General features: G+C 46.4%; 1 protein-coding gene across 3 annotated transcripts in view; it reads right to left on the bottom strand.

Moving 5' to 3' along the window:
* Positions 1 to 351: 351 nt before the first annotated feature.
* The window catches only part of PTDSS1 (phosphatidylserine synthase 1), a 64516-nt gene continuing 46834 nt past the window's right edge, over positions 352 to 18033 (bottom strand). The window contains exons 10-13 of one of the 3 annotated variants that reach the window (XM_047841886.1): positions 13520 to 13619; positions 4232 to 4300; positions 3435 to 3495; positions 352 to 1451 (exon numbers count right to left, since the gene is read on the bottom strand). In XM_047841886.1, the coding sequence (XP_047697842.1) occupies positions 1342 to 1451; positions 3435 to 3495; positions 4232 to 4300; positions 13520 to 13619 (340 nt within the window). In that variant the 3' untranslated portion in view covers positions 352 to 1341. Of the gene's footprint in view, positions 1452 to 3425; positions 3496 to 4231; positions 4301 to 8666; positions 8771 to 13519; positions 13620 to 18033 lie in introns of those variants that run through there. The other 2 variants (XM_047841884.1, XM_047841887.1) reach the window with 2 other exon arrangements.

Raw genomic sequence — 18033 nt, 5'->3', positions numbered from 1 at the left:
GAACAGAAGGATTTCCTTGGGCAAGTTTAGATCTATAAGCCAATCGGCTGCGCGCTGATCACTTGGTAGAGAGAAAAATCCAACTTGGTTGATGTAACCATTACCATGTGAAAACACAATGACTATCTTGTTCATTTCCCATTGATTACTTTGGGAGCTCAGGAAATGTAACATGTATCTGTAAGTCCTCTACAATACATATTTTTCTTCTTTTCTCTTTTCACTATATAAACACACATACACATTCATATTATCCTTAAAGTCACTTGAAAAACACAGCAATTGCTTACAAGTGGTGAAAAATACCAATAGGATGCAAAGAAACGAGCATTTTTAGAGACTAATCTTTGATGGGCTTTAACGTGTATTATTTTATTTAAAACAGGGATCCATCAGAGGTGGTGAACTACCAGGGTAAATGTTCTAGAGCATGGCACACAGATGAAAGGTAATACTCACCAGCACCTCACATGGGACTAAAAGACAAGGTCAGCAACACACCATGGAAGGAAAACAAATAAAATGTAAAAGGCACCTGGCTGGGAGAGAAGCTGCGATGTGCACCGCCTCTCAAGCAGGCTCACTTCTGTGCACTGTGGATAACTCTGGACAAATGACATTCAGAACAAACAAAAAAGGTTCTGATCTGAAGCCCAGGATCCTATGTAGGTAGCCAGTCTTTCCTCAGACTGGTTTACACCACTGTGTGGTTTCAGGTCCTAAAAGGGGGATGAGTTTGCCAGACAGTAACACAAATGCTCTCCCCATTTTCTTCTTTAGGAGAGAGAAGAGCTTTCCCCCAACTCAATTTCAGCAGTGGCTTCTGAAGGCTTTTAAGCATCCTAACTTAACAACAAATAAGATACCAACAATAAAAGACAGAAGAGTGGCCTGAACTTAAACCAATCAGTCAAATGGGAAAGGCAGATTTATAAAAATAAAAACTGGTCACCAGTGTTAACGTACCGTTAATGCCCTGTCTGAATGAAGGTGTTTCAACTAACTGCAACCACAATACACGCAAGCGGTGCTGCTCCGGGCAGCTGTGAGTGAGAGGCCGCCCTTCCTGCAGATGCTCCGTACAGCTACCAGTGACCGCACGCCAAATGCTGAAGTTGGAGGAGACCCCAAGCTGGTGAAGGATCCCAGGCACTGACCTGCCTCACGTGGCTGGGTCTGTGGGAAACAAGACTCACGCGCTCTCAAATAATGACCCCCAAGTCCCCTCTCCTCGTCCCAATGGCACCGCATGTTTGCCCTCCCGACAGGGAGGTCCAAGCCTTTCTGTCTCCCTCTCAGTTCTAGGCACTCTCTGGGACGTCTGCGATTAACCAGGCTCCTTCATTTCTTTCCAACTCCGTTGGTGACTTTTGACTTGGAATGTCGATTCCTTCTTCTGGAAGAGTGGCTTTCGTTGTTGCCCGGATGCTTGGGTGGGCTGTCTTCAGAACCTGGCCAAAGGAATGAGAACACGCTGTCACCCTGAGCGTGGGGTTTGCGGGCTCGCTCCTCAGATGGGCAGCTCGGCCCGCTCAGGCCGCCCTCTTCTGATACATGCGCTCCACCTAGTGGCCTCATGAATCCATGAAGGCAAGGCCCTGAAACCCCAGCCCGGAGCTAGTGCAGCAGCCGAGCCTGTGTATGCAAGGGGATGGCCCCACAGAGCTGGGGGCATGGGGAGCAAGGGCATCCCGAAGAGTGTTTACACTCTCACTGTGTAAGGCGGATTATGTTCATGGCAATGGGGTCAAGAAGTGACCGTAAAAATGAAACCAACTCACAGTTGGCAGTATTTGTCACACCATTATTTGTTTGCGACCTCAGAGAAAAACTTCCCTGTCAACCGGACGCTGAGCCACCAGGAGGCATCAGGCAAGGTGGAGGGTAGAAGTGGGGGAGCAGGGAGAGGGTGGGCCTTCTAGGTAACCATGTGTAAGGAAGGCCTGGGAGGTGAGCAAAACTTCCTGGCATTGAACTGGCTGTGCCTAAAGACTGAGCGTGTGGCCAACCTCTGGCCCAGCAGTCAAGCCAGAGAGTTCTCTGCTTCAGGGCTCAGAACCAGCCCCAGAGGAAATCTCCACCCAAGACGGCCATTCAAACAAACAAACAAACAAAGAAAAAACTTCTCAGAATTTGTCTTCATTGCAAAGGCCTTTTGGCTTTGTCCAAGAGATTCTTTTACTGCTCTGAAGATTCTCTTTTTTAGTTTACTCTTTGTCTACCTTTCATTTAGATCTCTACCACTGCTTGCTTCGTGTAGTCTTTTCAATGGAGAAGGGCCTGCAAGTGCCAAGAACAGATCTGTGAGGGGATGGTTCTGAAGGGCGGAACCCCAGGGAACCCCTCCGTCCACTTCTATCAGCGTTCCAACATAGGGCGCCTATCGACTCCTTGATTCAAGAGTCTCAAAAAGGGTGACTGGCAACTCAGCAGAGAGCATGCTAGCATTTTCCCCAGAAAGAGCTCTAAAAAGCTCAACCCCAAAAGAACTCAGGAAAGCAACCGCAACAGTAGTGCTTTTCTCTCCCTGGGCCCACGGTTTCTCCGGGCAATTCTGTGAGCTAAATTTCACCATCTCCAGTGTTCATAACTCTCTCCCCTCAGGCAGCCTTCCAATGGGCTCACGAGCATTGCCCAGAGATTACTGGCCAGTGGAGCCTCTTTGGTATCATTCCATAAGCCTTAATTCTTTAAAATACCCAGGTAGCCCCAAATCTTTCCAAAAGGCTCCTTGGCGAGGCCAACGGGAGATCCCCGGCTATACTACCAGAATTTTATTCTGGCCTGCCTCCTGAATAAATACGATGAAATCAACCCACCTCTTCTGAAAGCTCCTCCTCCCAGTGCACAATTCTTCCTAACCCTTTTCACTCAGGATGAAAGCCAAGAGGAAGAACATTCCCAATAGGGTGCTTGGGACGGTACGGGCCTCGCCTCGTTATGTTTTCCTGTGTCAGAAGAGGCAGAACCACATGGTGCCTCTTCTTTAGAAGCAAGTTTCTTGGGCAGATCCTGACAGCACTTTGCAGTTTTCATTAATAAGTAACAGACGACATGGGATAAGTAAACATGAGACCCTTCAGGGCATACACTTATCACCATTCTGAGGATAAATCTTGATTCCAAATCTGCTCACTGGGCCTTGGGAGGAAGAAAACCCAGGAAAGTTGTTTGTTTAGTGTTTGTTTGTTTTTGAGTGAGAGAGAGAGAGAGAGAGAGAGAGAGAGAGAGAAAAGAGATAGCAGGGGAGGGGCAGAGAGACTGAAGCAGGCTCCAGGCTCTGAGCTGTCAGCACAGGGCCCGATGTGGGGCTCGAATCCATGAACCGCAAGTATATGACCTGAGCCGAAGTCAGACACTCAACTGACTGAGCCACCCAGGCGCCCAAGAACCCAGTCAAGTTTTAAGCAGTGAGGAAGAAATACCTTTTGTACCTTTCCCATGAGACCAGGAGATATCTGGACTGTAGGTGCCATCTTCACACTCGGAGTATGTCTAGAGAGAGAAGCAGACTTAGTGATGGAGTTTCAAGGACTCCCTGGGGCTGCAGGACAAGCAAGGGAGGTCACTCCGCCCCTATACCACCAGCAAGTGACAGAACCTCCCCATTCGTAGGTTCCTTGGCTATAAAGCCAGGACTGTCTTCCAGGTGATACAGAATCAATTGTCTAGAAAGAACCTTTAGTTCCTCAGACTTAATATGAATTAAGTATGAATCGAGTATGAAAGCTATTATTTTACTTAAAAAGATATTATACTTTGCAAGACTGCTATAGCATTTTAAGCTCACTCACATCCATTTTCTGCTTTAATCCTTGTATCCACTACACGGTGGGCAGGGCGGGCCATTTACAATGGGGGAGAGCCCCAGGTTGGGTCACAAAGAGGCCTGCGCAAAGTACAAGAGCCGGGAATAAAACCCAGCCTTTCAAAACCCAGTCCCGGGCTCTCCCCGCAATTTTATTTTTAAGCAGAGGCATAATTAGGTTTTAAGCCCCCTTATAAAAGGGAGGATAAAAACACTGACCTACTGAACAGGGCACTCACAAGCAAGGACAGCAACCGATAGGGAACGGGTCCTGAACCGGTTACGTTTCTACAGCGGCAGGACTGAACCTGCGTGCTCACACAGTTGGCTACACCACATTCTCACAGGAATGTGCTTCCCTGCTAAAGCTCCAAGCAGGATGTGATTATTTTACAGAGACCATCTCTGCCCTTCCTTCCATACCTTTTCTCGGTGACCATAGTGCTCTGCGTACCAAACCATGCCGTACAGACACAGGAAGGTGGTGAAGGCCTGGCAGAGAAAACCAAGCATATTTCATAAAACAATGTTGCACCAAAAAAAAAAAAAAAAAAGAAATCCCATTTCCCAGACTTTCAGGGTCTCAACAGTAATGCACAGAGGACGGCTTGATGTGGTTCTACTGTCTCTCTGAGGACACTGGTTACAAAATGGCAGAGCTAGTAGGGTTGGGGAGAGCGTTCCCCCCAGACCTTTTGACAAGAGTTATGACCAGACTGTGATTATTACTCATGACGCTAATAATCAGAACGCAAGATCACTTTTAGATGTAGGATAAGGTGGGATGTATTTTCTGCAGTTTTGCAGGTCTTCCTAGAGAGGATCCATAGGATTGTATATGCTTTATTTCTGGTTCTCACGGCCCATCCTCTGCCCCCATCACTGGAAAGTTACAAGGACTCTCAGTTTGTGAGCTTCCGTGGGGAAGACAAGTTCTGAATGAAAAAGGAGCTTCATTCAGTCTGGGAGCACAGTGGCGCTGGAGGGCATTTAGGACCGAGGCCCACTGTGTCTGAGTGGGTGGCTCTGCACTGCTCTCTCACTGCTGTTTTGTCTCTGTGGCCCCACCCCAACCCCAGTTCTGGTTGCTTTTGTTTTTCTTCTGTAAGTACATAGGAAGTCAGAGAAAACAAAACTGCTCTGTAAACCCCTGAGTGAAATGAGAGGGGCATGGCCTGTGGGTACCCAGAGGCAGGGATAACCTCTACTTCCCCGAGACTCCCCACCCACCTTGCACCACACCCTAAATTATACTCCAATTTAAGCAAAGAATAGCATCTACAAGAGTCCGAAGTTTTAACATGTGCCAAAACACTGAAAATCCGGGAGAAGTTTCTGGGTGCCTTGCCAGAGCACTAAAGGAGAGAGGGAGGGTGTGCCTCAGCATTGTTAAGGACAGATGAACCTCCGCCAGGCCCTCCGGCCAGGCCTGACTTTCCCAACCGTAAATGAATCACCAAAACAAAACAAAATGACTGTCTGTCCCTCCAGTCTTTAGGATTCCTTGCCTTAGGAACTCACTGACACCAAAGCACTCTCCCTATCTGGTCTCTGGTTCTTCTCCTGCATTTCCTGTTGAGGCTGTCACCTTAAACCAACTATGTGAACAGTCGTGAAATCATGGTAGAACCTTCTCTTCTGGAATAATTTTAATTCTCTCCGAGAATCATAACTTTTTAATTTTTAAAAGTTTGTATTAATTTTGAGAGAGAAAGAGAGGGAGAGAGAGAGAGACAGAATATCCCAAGCAGGTTCCATGCTCAGCACAGAACCTGATGTGGGGCTCAATCCACAACCATGAGATCATGACCTGAGCCAAAATCAAGAGTCAGATACTTAACTGACTGAGCCACTCAGGCACCCGAAAACTAATTCCAGATCCAAAAGATATCATTCATTTCAACTCCTCTCATTTCACAGAAGGGGAATGAATGTTTGGAGAGGTGTCTATTCAAAGGCACACATTTAGTATGTGGCAAAACTGGAGCCTGAACACAGGTCTCTTGATTTTCCTGGATCCAAGTTTTAGGGATGGCTGTAGAGATAAACAAATACTGGTTTTATGTCTACACATCTTTATATCTCTTTCCATCCATCCATCCATCCATCCATCCACTCACCCACCTCCGGAGAAAGAAAAGCATGCCGGGAATAGCCAGGACCAGCAGCATCCCTGTGCACAGCCCCCAGATGCAAGGGTGGAGCCGAGACTGCAGGCAAGGCAGGGCTGTGAACTCTCATCACTGCAGCGTGCAGTCTAGCTCTGGCCCCGTTCCTGTCAGTCAACATTTGTTAAGCGTCTGTTGGATGTGCAGTGTCATCTTAAGTGCAGAAAGACAGGAGTATGAGTGCTCTGGCGGGCCTTCTCCTTCTAGGTCAGTGAAGTGGGAATGCCGGCATGGTGGAGACAGAACATAAAATATAAGGCCCACTACTTCATTTTATTTTAAATCCATATGCAAGTGGACATACATATGCAGATGAGGGATTTAAAGAAAAGGAAGCTCATATCCTCCCCCATCAAAAAATTAGGCAGCGGTAAAGCATAAGAGACTCTTAAAAACTGAGACCAAACTGAGGGTTGATGGGGGGTAGAAGGGAGGGGAGGGTGGGTGATGGGTATTGAGGAGGGCACCTTTTGGGGTGAGCACTGGGTGTTGTATGGAAACCAATTTGACAATAGATTTCATATATTGGAAAAAAAAATTAGGCAGCGGGGGCACCTGGGTGGCTCAGTCGGTTGAGTGTCTGACTTTGTCTCAGGTCATGATCTCACAGTTCATGGGTTCGAGCCCCACATGGAGCTCTGTGCCGACAGCTCAGAGCCTGGAGCCTGCTTCAGATTCTGTGCCTCCCTCTCTCTCTGCCCCTCCCCTGCTTGTGCTCTCTCTCTCTCCTAAAAGGAAATAAACACTTAAAAAAATTTTTTTTTTAATTAGGCAATGAATGAATACATTAAGATTATAAAGTGAAAGTAACTTCTACCCTTTAACATATTGTAGTACTTGCTCAGATTTCTAATATACACCACCATTAAATGTACCATCTTCATGGCATGGAAAGAGTGGGGAAGACTAGAGCATTTGCAGTGTGTAAGCTTATGTACGTGTTTGCTCCTTTACGAAGGGCAAAACAGACTGTCCTAGGTTTGAGGGAGTGGAGCGTGGGAGGCAGGTCCCACGTCCCCAGACCAGTCATCACGACCAGTCATCGAGGTGCGATGGAGGTGGGGAGGCTGGCAGGCAGCTGCTACTCCACAGGACAAAGGGGCGGTGAGCGCAGGGCTGCCCGTCATTGCGGATTCTGCCCACTGGAGGGCAGGAGTGCGGTGCTCTGCCTTCTCCAGCCCTGTCCCTGCGAGGACAGAATGGGCTTTGCAGCTTGCAGGCAGGCAAACACTGGAAGGTCAGGAGCAACAGGTGTTTATCATCACAATCGCCACACAAAGGGGCCGCTGTGGTTGCCAAATTTACCACTTCACCTGGGTACTTAGAGGCCCAGGTCACACTTGTCCCAGGAGACAAAAGCTTGTAATTTATGGGTTCGCAAGCACACCTGTGAAAACCTAGGCACGCATCCACTTAAAATGTCAGGGCCTGGATTTAAAATAGCAATTGTACAGATTTTGTTTAAAGAAAGAGAAGGAAAAAAAAAAGAGAAGAAAAATATGTGGGATGAGAGCCAAGGCAGCACACGACAGCATCATGTGTGGTGGCAATGAGGGCGGAAGATCTCCCCTGGCTTCCAGTCAGAGTAATGAGCATGCAAATTGCCGATGACTGATCACACAACCGCTGAGGAGAAACTTAACTAACCGGCATGCGGGAATCTCTGCTTCTGCATTAATCTCGAGGTCTGGAGATATTCTCTTACCAAGCAAGGGAAATAATTAGGGGCTTTGTTTCTCTGAGGAGTAAGGGAGGCATGGTCAAACCTAACTCTCCTACTGAATAATGTTCACCTCACTCCAATCTTGATGTTTAGTAAAGGCCATGAATATGGGCAGTGGAGACATCTAATTATCCCAGCCAGTGGTCTCTTTTTGGGCCAGGTCCCCCTCCATGGCACCAATAATGCTCATTAGGGGATTCTGCTTCTTCAAAGGCCTGCTCTCCTGAGTCTGTTTCTCAGGCCTGGCCTCTTAAATGTGGCTGCTCCACAGACCATCCTCGGCCAGCTTCTCCTGCCCACGCGGTGTTCCCCTACCCGAATCCAGCGGCTCCCACCATGCCCTGTGCACCAGTGGCCCTCAACTCTTTCACCTCTATTGCTGACCAAGTCTTTCCAGTGTTACTGGACAGACTGACATTTCCCACGATACGGGACACCTTCAGCTATTAGTTCTAAGGGTCCCTCAAATCCCAGCACTCCAACCCAATTCATCTCCTTTCACTCAACCGGCTTCTGTGATATCCCCCAATCTGTTACTACCACCAACACTGCCACCCAGTGGCACAAACTAGAAACCGTGGAGTCACTCACACTATCACAAGGGGTTGGCGTCCTGTTGAGCTGACCCTCTTGAACAGCTCTCACATCCAGCCCTCTCTCTGCATCTTCCACGCCACCACCCTTGGGTAAGCCTCAGTTATTTCTTTCTGAGATCCTCAACCCCCTCAGACAGCACCTCTCCTCCCTCGGGACTCTTCCACCCATGCAGCCTTTCTCTGCAAACAGGTGTCTTCCCACTGAATTATTGCCTCTGGATCTCCAACTACAGACACATAGGGTCTTTCCTGAGCAGATGTCCCATGTCCCCTCCCCCCCCCTCACTCTCCTCACTCTCGTTCCCCAAACAGCTTGCCGTCTTCCTGAGAAGCTGGGCATGGGCACAGCTGCATGTTTTCATACATGCCTGTCTCTCAGCCTGCCTGTACGTCTGTCTCCTGGTCTCTGCCTCTTGAACTCATTCCTTTATTCTCCATGCATTTGCCGAGTGAGTCCTATGCATCAGGGACCGCACTAGAATCAGTGGGGACAAAAAGACAACAAAAACTTAGTCTTCGTGAGCAAGAAGTACAATGCTGGGGACACAGATGTAAACACTGCAAGTTACATTACACTGAGGTTAGAACTCAATGAAATATGTACCAAGTGTGACTGGTCCCCCAAGGGGAGCTATCCAGGCCACCTGGCAGATCAGGGTGCACTTCATGGAGGGTGTGAATTTAGTTTGATCTTGGCATAAGAGTCACTAGGTAGAAAAAGAAGGGAAAAGCACTCAGCCCAGGCAAAGAAGATGCCCTGGGTGAGGACAAGAGAAGTCTGGAAGGATGATTTGTTGAGGTGGCTACGTCCAGTTTGGGGTGGCCCAAGAAGAAAGTACAAGAGGGCGGATATGATGAATGCTCCAGATAATGACCGTCCTAAACACACAAGCAACATATTTCAGCTGGCAGGATGTGTGGTAGGGATCCTTCTTCCTTCTTGATGTTTCTTTCTACACAGAGTTTTGCTGGTATAATACCCCTGCTCCTTTCCGCCCCAGGGAGAACGAGTTCTCTCTTAACCAACTGGCGAATGTGAAATAAGGAAGCTGGACATTTCCTGTCTTCCTTGGGTGCAAGGCCACTTACACAACACAGGGAGGCCTGCTTCCTGGGGTGGGAGAGTGTCTCATTCGAGGGTTCACTGTTCACAAACCCCTTGTTGCCATGCATCTAAAGCTGAGATTGAAAAATGTGTATCCTCAGTGATAAAGATGCTATTCTGATCTCTACATCCTTCTTTTACCCTATCTTTTAACTATTCTGAACTGAAAAGTGTTGTATTATTGACTCCTCTACACCCCCGACAGCAGGGAATGGTTCTGAGCAGGGAAAGAAATTCAGATATGAGTTCTAGAAGACAGCCTGGCAGTAGCGTAGAGAGTGGGTCTGAAGGGCAGAATGGGGAGGAACATGTATGTCCAGACAGTGGGAACAGAGAGGAGGGGACGGAGATGGGCTACATAGTTGGTTGGGATGGACAGAACCTGTGACCTGCTGATTTCAAGAGTGACAGAGGAGAGGAAGCAGCCTGTAAGGTTTTCAGCTGGGAGAGCATCCGTGGCAACCCTTCAAAATCCTGCTCACATGTTATATCCAGGGAGCCCTCAGCAGCTCCCCGGCTCGTCTGGTGCTCTCTAGTGCCCGTTTAGCACTACGTTCACACCCTTCACAATGGTTATCACACATGAACATGATGAGATTGCGTGGACAATTCCCGTCTGGACCTGGACAGCCTTGGAAGGGGACACCTTTTGCAGGGGGGTGGGTGGGGGAACACAAACTCTCCTGTCAGACTATCTGGATGTAGGCCCTGGCTCTGCCACCTACTACCTGTGTGACCTTGAAGCCAGTTAGTGAACCTCTCTTTGCCTTTATTTCATCTATAAAAGAGGGCTAATAAAGTATCTGCCCTCAAAGCAACAATCAAATATGTAATTCATGAGAATTGCTTAGAAGAGAGCCTGGCATGTAGTGACCATTAATAAATCTTATCTTGACCATCATCTATCTGCGTGGGTCCAGCATCGGGTGCAGTTTTGATGAACACTCAGTAAACGTTCTGTGAACAAATGACAGACTTACAGGGACCATGCCAGGGGAAGGAGAGACCAATAAGGAGACAAGAAGTGATTCGTGTCCTCAATGAAGTGACAATTACACAGGCACCAAGGCAAACCAAAAGTCACCAACATAAGGGAGCGTATGCTAAGTGTCAAATAAGTAAAATGGAGAAAAGTCTCGAGAACTGAGAGACTAGAGGAGCCCCTGCAGGGCAGGTGACCAGACAGGGCTTCTTGGACATGGCCTTGAGAAGACCCTTCTGGCCACAGACACCCCAGGGTGGGGTTGTATGTGGGTGTTGTGAGAACAGCTGCTGCCCATGTCCCAGGAGTCCCACCTGCCTCAGCCTCTCTGTGGTCCCCAAGGCTCCGGCACCAGGAGAGGGCCACACCGACCTCTGCCTGCCCTCCACACTCGGTCACAATACTATTCATACACCTGAGGTGCATGTGCCAGAGAAAAGTGGGAGAGCACACAGTTAAAATCTCCGGGCACATGTAAACACACTCCCCTAACCAATTCTTACATCTAATTTCACTGGGCTGGAAAAACACCACTTGAACGTTAATTCTGGACTGTAGGTACAAAGGAAATCATTATTCCCTTTTGCTGTTCAAGACAAAATGGGACAGAACAGGCTCAAGGTTCTCTGGTGCAGTTAAGATTTCTAACAAGTAACCCTAAAAATAGACGCCGTGAAAGGCAATAAAAAACACCTTAAAAACACAAAGTCTTGCCAAAAAAAAAAAAAAAAAAAAAAAAAAGTAGACCTGAATCTGATTAAGCCTCTAGATTCAGCTACTAATTTGCAGAAAATACAAAGGACAAAGAAATCTGTTAAATTACAGTACACTACAAAATCAGTAAAATCCAGACTGTGGGAAAATCTATGGGACAAAGAGCTGGATCCTTCAACAAATAAATCGTGAGGGAGAGAGAGCCAGAGACAGAGGGAAAACTATACATTAAGAGACTTAAAGGGCAAGCCAACCAATTGCAACAAGTGGATGTTGATTCAAATAGACTATTCAAAAAATATATAATTTTAAAAAATATTAGGGGCGCCTGGGTGGCGCAGTTGGTTAAGCGTCCGACTTCAGCCAGGTCACGATCTCGCGGTCCGTGAGTTCGAGCCCCGCGTCAGGCTCTGGGCTGATGGCTCGGAGCCTGGAGCCTGTTTCCGATTCTGCGTCTCCCTCTCTCTCTGCCCCTCCCCCATTCATGCTCTGTCTCTCTCTGTCCCAAAAATAAAAATAAATGTTGAAAAAAAAATTTAAAAAAAAATAAAAATAAAAATAAAAAAAATAAAAATAAAAAATAAAAAATATTAAAAGTCTGAACACTGATTAGATATTTAATAGTATTATGAAATTATTCTTTTTCAGATGTGATAACGGTATGGTGGTTGCATTAAACAAGAAAGCATTCTTACCTTCTTTTAGAGATACATCCTGAAATATTAAAGGTGGATCTGTTCCAAAATAATTCAGCATGGGGATAGAGAGTAGGGAATACAAGGAAACAAGACTGTGCACGAGGTGAGCATTGTTGAAACTGGAGGATGGAGGGGCGCCTGGGTGGCTCAGTCAGTTTAGTGTCCGACTTCGGCTCAGGTCATGATCTCGCGGTTTGTGAGTTCAAGCCCCAAGTTGGGCTCTGTGCTGACAGCTCAGAGCCTGGAGCCTGCTTTGGATTCTGTGTCTCCCCCTATTTCTGCCCCTCCCCTGCTCATGCTCTGTCTCTCAATAATAAATAAACATTAAAAAAAAAAAAGAAACTGGAAGATAGATGGGTACATGAGGGGTCATCTACTCTACTTCCACATATGTTTGAAATTTTCTATGATTACCAAGAAAACCCAAACTAATTTTCTGGACCAACCAAGTAAAAGTGAAGAATCTTAAGCTTAACATAAGACTTCTGTCCAAAATAATAAAAAAAAAAATTAAGAAGGGCAGACACAGAATGCTTAAGGTAGGTTAAGATCCTACTTAATTTTATTTTTTTTAAGATTATTTATTTTAGAGAGAGAAAGGGAGAGAGAGAGAGAGAGAGAGAGAGAGAGAGAGAGAGAGAGAGACAATCCCAAGCAGGTTCTGCACTGTCAGTGCAGAGCCTGACTCAGGGCTCTATCTCATGAACCGTAAGATCATGACCTGAGCCGAAAACACGAGTCAGACGCCCAACCAACTGAGCCATGATTGAGCCCTACATCGGTGCAGAGCCTAATTGGGATTCTCTGTCTCCCTCTCTCTCTGCCCCTCCCCTGCTCGTTCTCTCTTTCTCTCTCAAAATAAATAAATAAACATGAGAAAAATAAAGAAAGATGGGGCTCCTGGGTGGCTAAGTCAGTTAAGCGTCCGACTTCAGCTCAGGTCATGATCTCGCAGTCCATGAGTTTGAGCCCCATGTCGGGCTCTGTGCTGATAGCTCAGAGCCTGGAGCCTGTTTCAGATTCTGTGTCTCCCTCTCTCTCTGACCTTCCCCCGTTCATGCTCTGTCTCTCTCTGTCTCAAAAATAAACAAACGTTAAAAAAAAATTTTTTTTAAATAAAAGAAAGAAAGAAAGAAAGAAAGAAAGAAAGAAAGGAAGGAAGAAAGAAAGATAGATAGATGACGGAAAAGTCCCAGGACAGTGGAGCTAGAGGCCCCCAAGGGCTCTTCCCTTCAGACAAGAAGGTCAGCTCATAGGGTTTGGCCCATTAAGTCAGCCTGTGGGGCAGAAACTGCATGGTCTGATTACCTTCAAGAACATCTCTCAAGACCTATAAACCACAGTCCATCATTTTGTCCATAAACACTTGTACAGCAATATGTAACACTGTAACACCCTTGCTCCTTCATGGAGGCCTGCATGTAGGTGAATTCTCACAAGTGAAATTTATGCATGTATGGTGTACCTGCTGAGGGCATTTGACCAGAACTTACCAAGGTGACCCGCTTTGGATGCTGGGTGGTCCCATGTATTTAATCTTGACCTTCAGACTAGTGGCCAATTTTGGGTGATTACAAGCAGAAGGTCCAGTCTATGAATTTCTAAAAAAACTAGGTGCACAAGAATTTTTGCTGTTGTTGTTGGTTTTTTTAAAGAGACACCATGAGGAGTTTCACTAACACTTTTGGGTAAAAAAGTGATGTTTTTAAAAAAAAATAAACTTACCACACAAAGAAGCCAAAGCACAACATAGAGTATTTGGGTCTTAGAGAAGAGATCTTGTCCAAATTTTATGCACACGATAGCTTCCAGGAAACCAATGACCCTAGTTAGAACAAGAGGTTAAATATTAATTTGTCTTATCAGAGCATATACATTCTACATAAATATGCCTTATGCCATCATGACACACTGATAGCGGGTTCCCCACAAAATGACACTTGTTCTCTTCCATTGCAATTTCTTCAGAAATAACATATATATTTATATTTAGTACTTAGCTTCTTTTACTGTTACTCACTTCTTCCCTCCTCCCAGAACAGAACCTCCACTCATACATTTTAATAGCTGCAAGCATCCAGATGAGTGCCTATCACGTTCGAGATGAACTGTCACCACCTCTGTTGGCACCCTCTCAAGTGACAGAGAACCTACTACCTTGGCAGGTGGGCTTATTCCGCCACTCAATCTCTTTAGCTGTGGGGAAGTTCTCCTTGTCTCAGGCTGGTATCTGCCTCCGCCTGCCCGTGGGTCCTAACTCTGCCCTCCTGTCCTACAGGGTGAGTCTGAGCCTTCCAAGCCAAGTTTTTCAGTAATTTGAAGGCAGCAATCACATTCCCTCCCAGACTTGCAAGCATTTCCAGGTTCAATATTCCCCATTCTGGATGACAATAAAGTAAGCCTTTATCCTCTAAATATAAAAATGTTAAAAAACTACAACAACAACAACTTTGTTTTACTTTTTAATTAAAAGAGCAAAGAAAAACACTTTTATGTTCTGCACCTTCACTTTTTAATTAAAAGAACAAAGAAAAACACTTTATGTTCTGCACCTTCATTTATGAATATTAAAATCAAACCTTAAAATTAAAAACTCAGAAAACAACAGATGTTGGTGAGAACGTGGAGAAAGAGGAACACTTTTGCACTGCTGGTGGGAATGCAAACTGGCACAGCTACTCTGGAGAACAGTATGGAGGTTCCTCAAAAAATTAAAAACAGGGGCGCCTGGGTGGCTCCGTCAGTTAAGTGTCCGACTTTAGCTCAGGTCATGATCTCACGGTTTGTGAGTTTGAGCCCCGTGTAGGGCTCTGTGCTGACAGCTCAGAGCCTGGAGCCTGCTTCGGATTCTGTGTCTCCCTCTCTCTCTGCCCCCCACCCCCACTCATGCTCTATCTCTCTCTGTCTCTCAATAATAAATAAATGTTAAAAAAAATTTTTTTTTAATTAAAAACAGAGCTACCCTATGACCCAGAAATTGTACTACTAGGTATTTATCCAAAGGATACAAAAATGCTGGTTCAAAGAGGCATGTGCACCCCAATGTTTACAGCAGCACTATCAACAATAGCCAAATTATGGAAAGAGCCCAAATGTCCATGGATTGATGAACGGATAGATACGATATATATACACACAATGGAATACTACTTGGTAATCAAAAAGAATGAAATCTTGTCATTTGCAACAACACGGATGGAACTAGAATATATTATGCTAAGCAAAGTAAGTCAGTCAGAGAAAGACAAATATGATTTCACTCATATGTAGAATTTAAGAAACAAAACAGGTGAACATAGGAGAAGGGGAGGAAAAAAAAGATAAAAAGAGAGAGGGAGGTAAACCATGAGAGACTCCTAAATACAGAGAACAAACTGAGGGCAAGTTGCTGGAGGGTAGGTGGGGGGGGGGGGTGCTAAATGGGGGATGGACATTAAGGAGGTCACTTGTTGGGATGAGCACTGAGTGTTATATGTAAGTGATGAGTCACTAAATTCTACTCCTGAAACCATTATTACATTATATGTTAACTAACTTGGATTTAAATAAAATTTTTAAAAGGTTTAAAAAGATCAGGCCTTTATTAAGGTTCCAAGCTCGTAGTTAAGAACGGATGAGGTGAGCATGAGCTGGCCACGTGATCCCAAAGATGACCCAAGAATATTGATTTCAGATAACTCCACTTCAGGGGTTCCTTACTCCAGATGGAATCTGGTCAATCAGGGTTGGTATAGTCGCACAGATATTCTCTCAAAAGGCAAGAAGAGGCCCAGAAGGTCCTTGGTCCCCCTACCCATGGGAAGACCCAAAGATCACTCCCAGTATCAAATGTACAGATGACTCTAAACAACTGAACATCCCAAATCTGAACCAAAGCAGAAAATCTCCTTAATTTATCTTTCGAGAGTTTGGGACTCTTTTCCCCTAGCCCCAACCAAACAATGTTTAGGAGTGGCTGGCCTGAATCTTTAAAGACCTTCCCCAACCCACGCACCACCCCTCCCCCCCCAACAAAGTACATGTGTGAGAAAGCATCATTCTAGCTGCAATACACGACAGGCTTTTAAGTGTAGGGCTGAGTGTCCCTAGAATCCTCAAGTCCGGGCTGTGAGCCCACACTAGATGGCAGCACAGTGCAAAGTGGTGCCTGTGGAGGAGACTCAGAAAGAATATTTAGTTTAACTTTTGGCTGGGACTTCTTGAAGAACAGCAAATGCTCAGCCCAGAAAGTCAGTGTGCTTATCTGCTCTTAAGCCAGACTGAAATGTCACAGAGTTTCCTGTGAGAATTTGGGGTATTCAACTTGATCAACTCACCTTTCAAAAACACAGTAACTAGGGCCATGATTCTCAAACTTTTATGATCTGAGACCCACAGCAAGAAACACATTTTTTGTGAGCTAGTAGACACACACACACACACACACACACACACACACACACACACCTGAAACAAAAGTTTTGCAAAACAATCTGTTCCTTTACTTTGACATTTTTTTGTATTCTATTTCACGTTAAGAAAATGCTGGTAGGACCCACTCAACTGACTTCACAATGACCTGAAGTTAAAGACCACAGAGCATTTCAGTCAGCAACTTTAGGGTTAGGATTTGCTCATCTGTGCTGAGGAAATCTTACGTAAGCTGCTGTCCATGTGCGTGGACTTCTCAGTGAGAACGTGACCACTGAGCAAAGCAGGGTGGGGGGAAGTGAGGGGACGGGGCATAGTTGAGTCACAGGGCAACGCGGGCGGGTCGTGAGGGCCACACTAGGGCTTGGCTTTTAGTCTGAGGGAGGGTTTTGAGCAAAAGGTTTTTTCACATGATTCAATTTACATTTTAATTTGCTCATTCTGACAGCAGGAACAGGGAGCCTTCTAATCTAGGGAGGGGACCCAGGGAGTAGCTGCAGAGTTGTGAGAAGCGGTGGGAACTGGGATACATTAAACCCAGCAATCACATGGACCCTTTCACCACCAGTCATTGCCCCTCCGCCGTTATCCCTGGCCCCTGGAGGGAATCCCAATAAATAAAGTCCTTAAGGAAGGCTAACATCGCTTTTGTATAAGACCCAATGGCTGCCCCTTTAGGGCTGAGTCCAAAGGCTCAGGAGCACTGGGAGCCCATATTATTGAGCCTGTCACCTGCGAAAGCACAACCTCCTCACCAAGGGGGTGGGGGGCGCAAATTTAAATCTATCTGATCTTTACCAGACTGAACTAGGTGGCCAAACTGTGGTTTGGTGGAATTCAGTTGGGGCTGCTACTTCCTTAGATGCCTCCGCCCATCCTTATCTTTAATTAGCAAGGTTACAAGACAGACAAGCACGCTGGGGCAGCCTGAGGCGCTCCTGCCTGGGGCCGAGGCTGGTCAGCTGACTGGGACCTTCTCAGCTTCCCAGCCCTGCGGAGCCTGCTCTTTCCAGACATGGTAGAAATAAAGATGACAGGAACGTGGGGTCCAGGGTAAGGAGCTCTTCAGTGAATGGGATAAGAATGTAAGCAGAGTCACTGCAGAAACTTGGGGCACAAAAGCACTAGGCTCCACATGTATAAACTGGGTGCCCGAGCCAACCCTGACAAGTGGAAAAAGTTTTCAGTTCGCCAACAAGACCTGCTTTTGGATTCTGAGGATGCCACGGCCTCCGTGCACCTCGCATATACTGCATATACTGCCCCATGGCTGTGCCAGAATACACTGCTGGGATGGCTCAGGGGGTGGGTGAGCCGCTCTGTCTGGCCAGCCAGGAGCTGACCCTCCAGCAGTGGAAACGAGACGTGCAAATCTGTGACACACCTACTGCACAGTCACACAGGCAGCCAGGAACTGCTCCTGCGGTTCAGGAGTCAGGCTCCGGTTCAGATTAGGGAGAGTAGACGCACCTTTGTAGAGACAGTCATAGATGGGCTAGGCTTTACCAGCTAGAAAAAAAAAAGGTTCAACCTTGTTCCATGGAACTTTCTGACTTCCCAAGAACCCCAGGGGCAGGGTGGGGTGGTTGGGGACAGGGGCAAAAGGGTCCTCACCTTGACAGTTCTGCTCAATTGTTTCTTTCTTTTAAAGTTTATTTATTTATTTTGAGGGGAGGGAGGGGACAGAGAGTGAGAACGTGAGCGAGGGAGGGGGACAGAGAGAGGGGTGGAGAGAGAATCCCAAGCAGGCTCTGCACCATCAGTGCAGAGAGCCTGAGGTGGGACTCAAACCCACGAACCATGAGATCACGACCTGAGCCGAAATCAAC

The sequence above is a fragment of the Prionailurus viverrinus genome, chromosome F2 (assembly GCF_022837055.1).
Source record: "Prionailurus viverrinus isolate Anna chromosome F2, UM_Priviv_1.0, whole genome shotgun sequence".
NCBI classification, from domain to species: Eukaryota; Metazoa; Chordata; class Mammalia; order Carnivora; family Felidae; genus Prionailurus; species Prionailurus viverrinus.
This window is presented reverse-complemented; position numbering and strand designations above follow the sequence as displayed.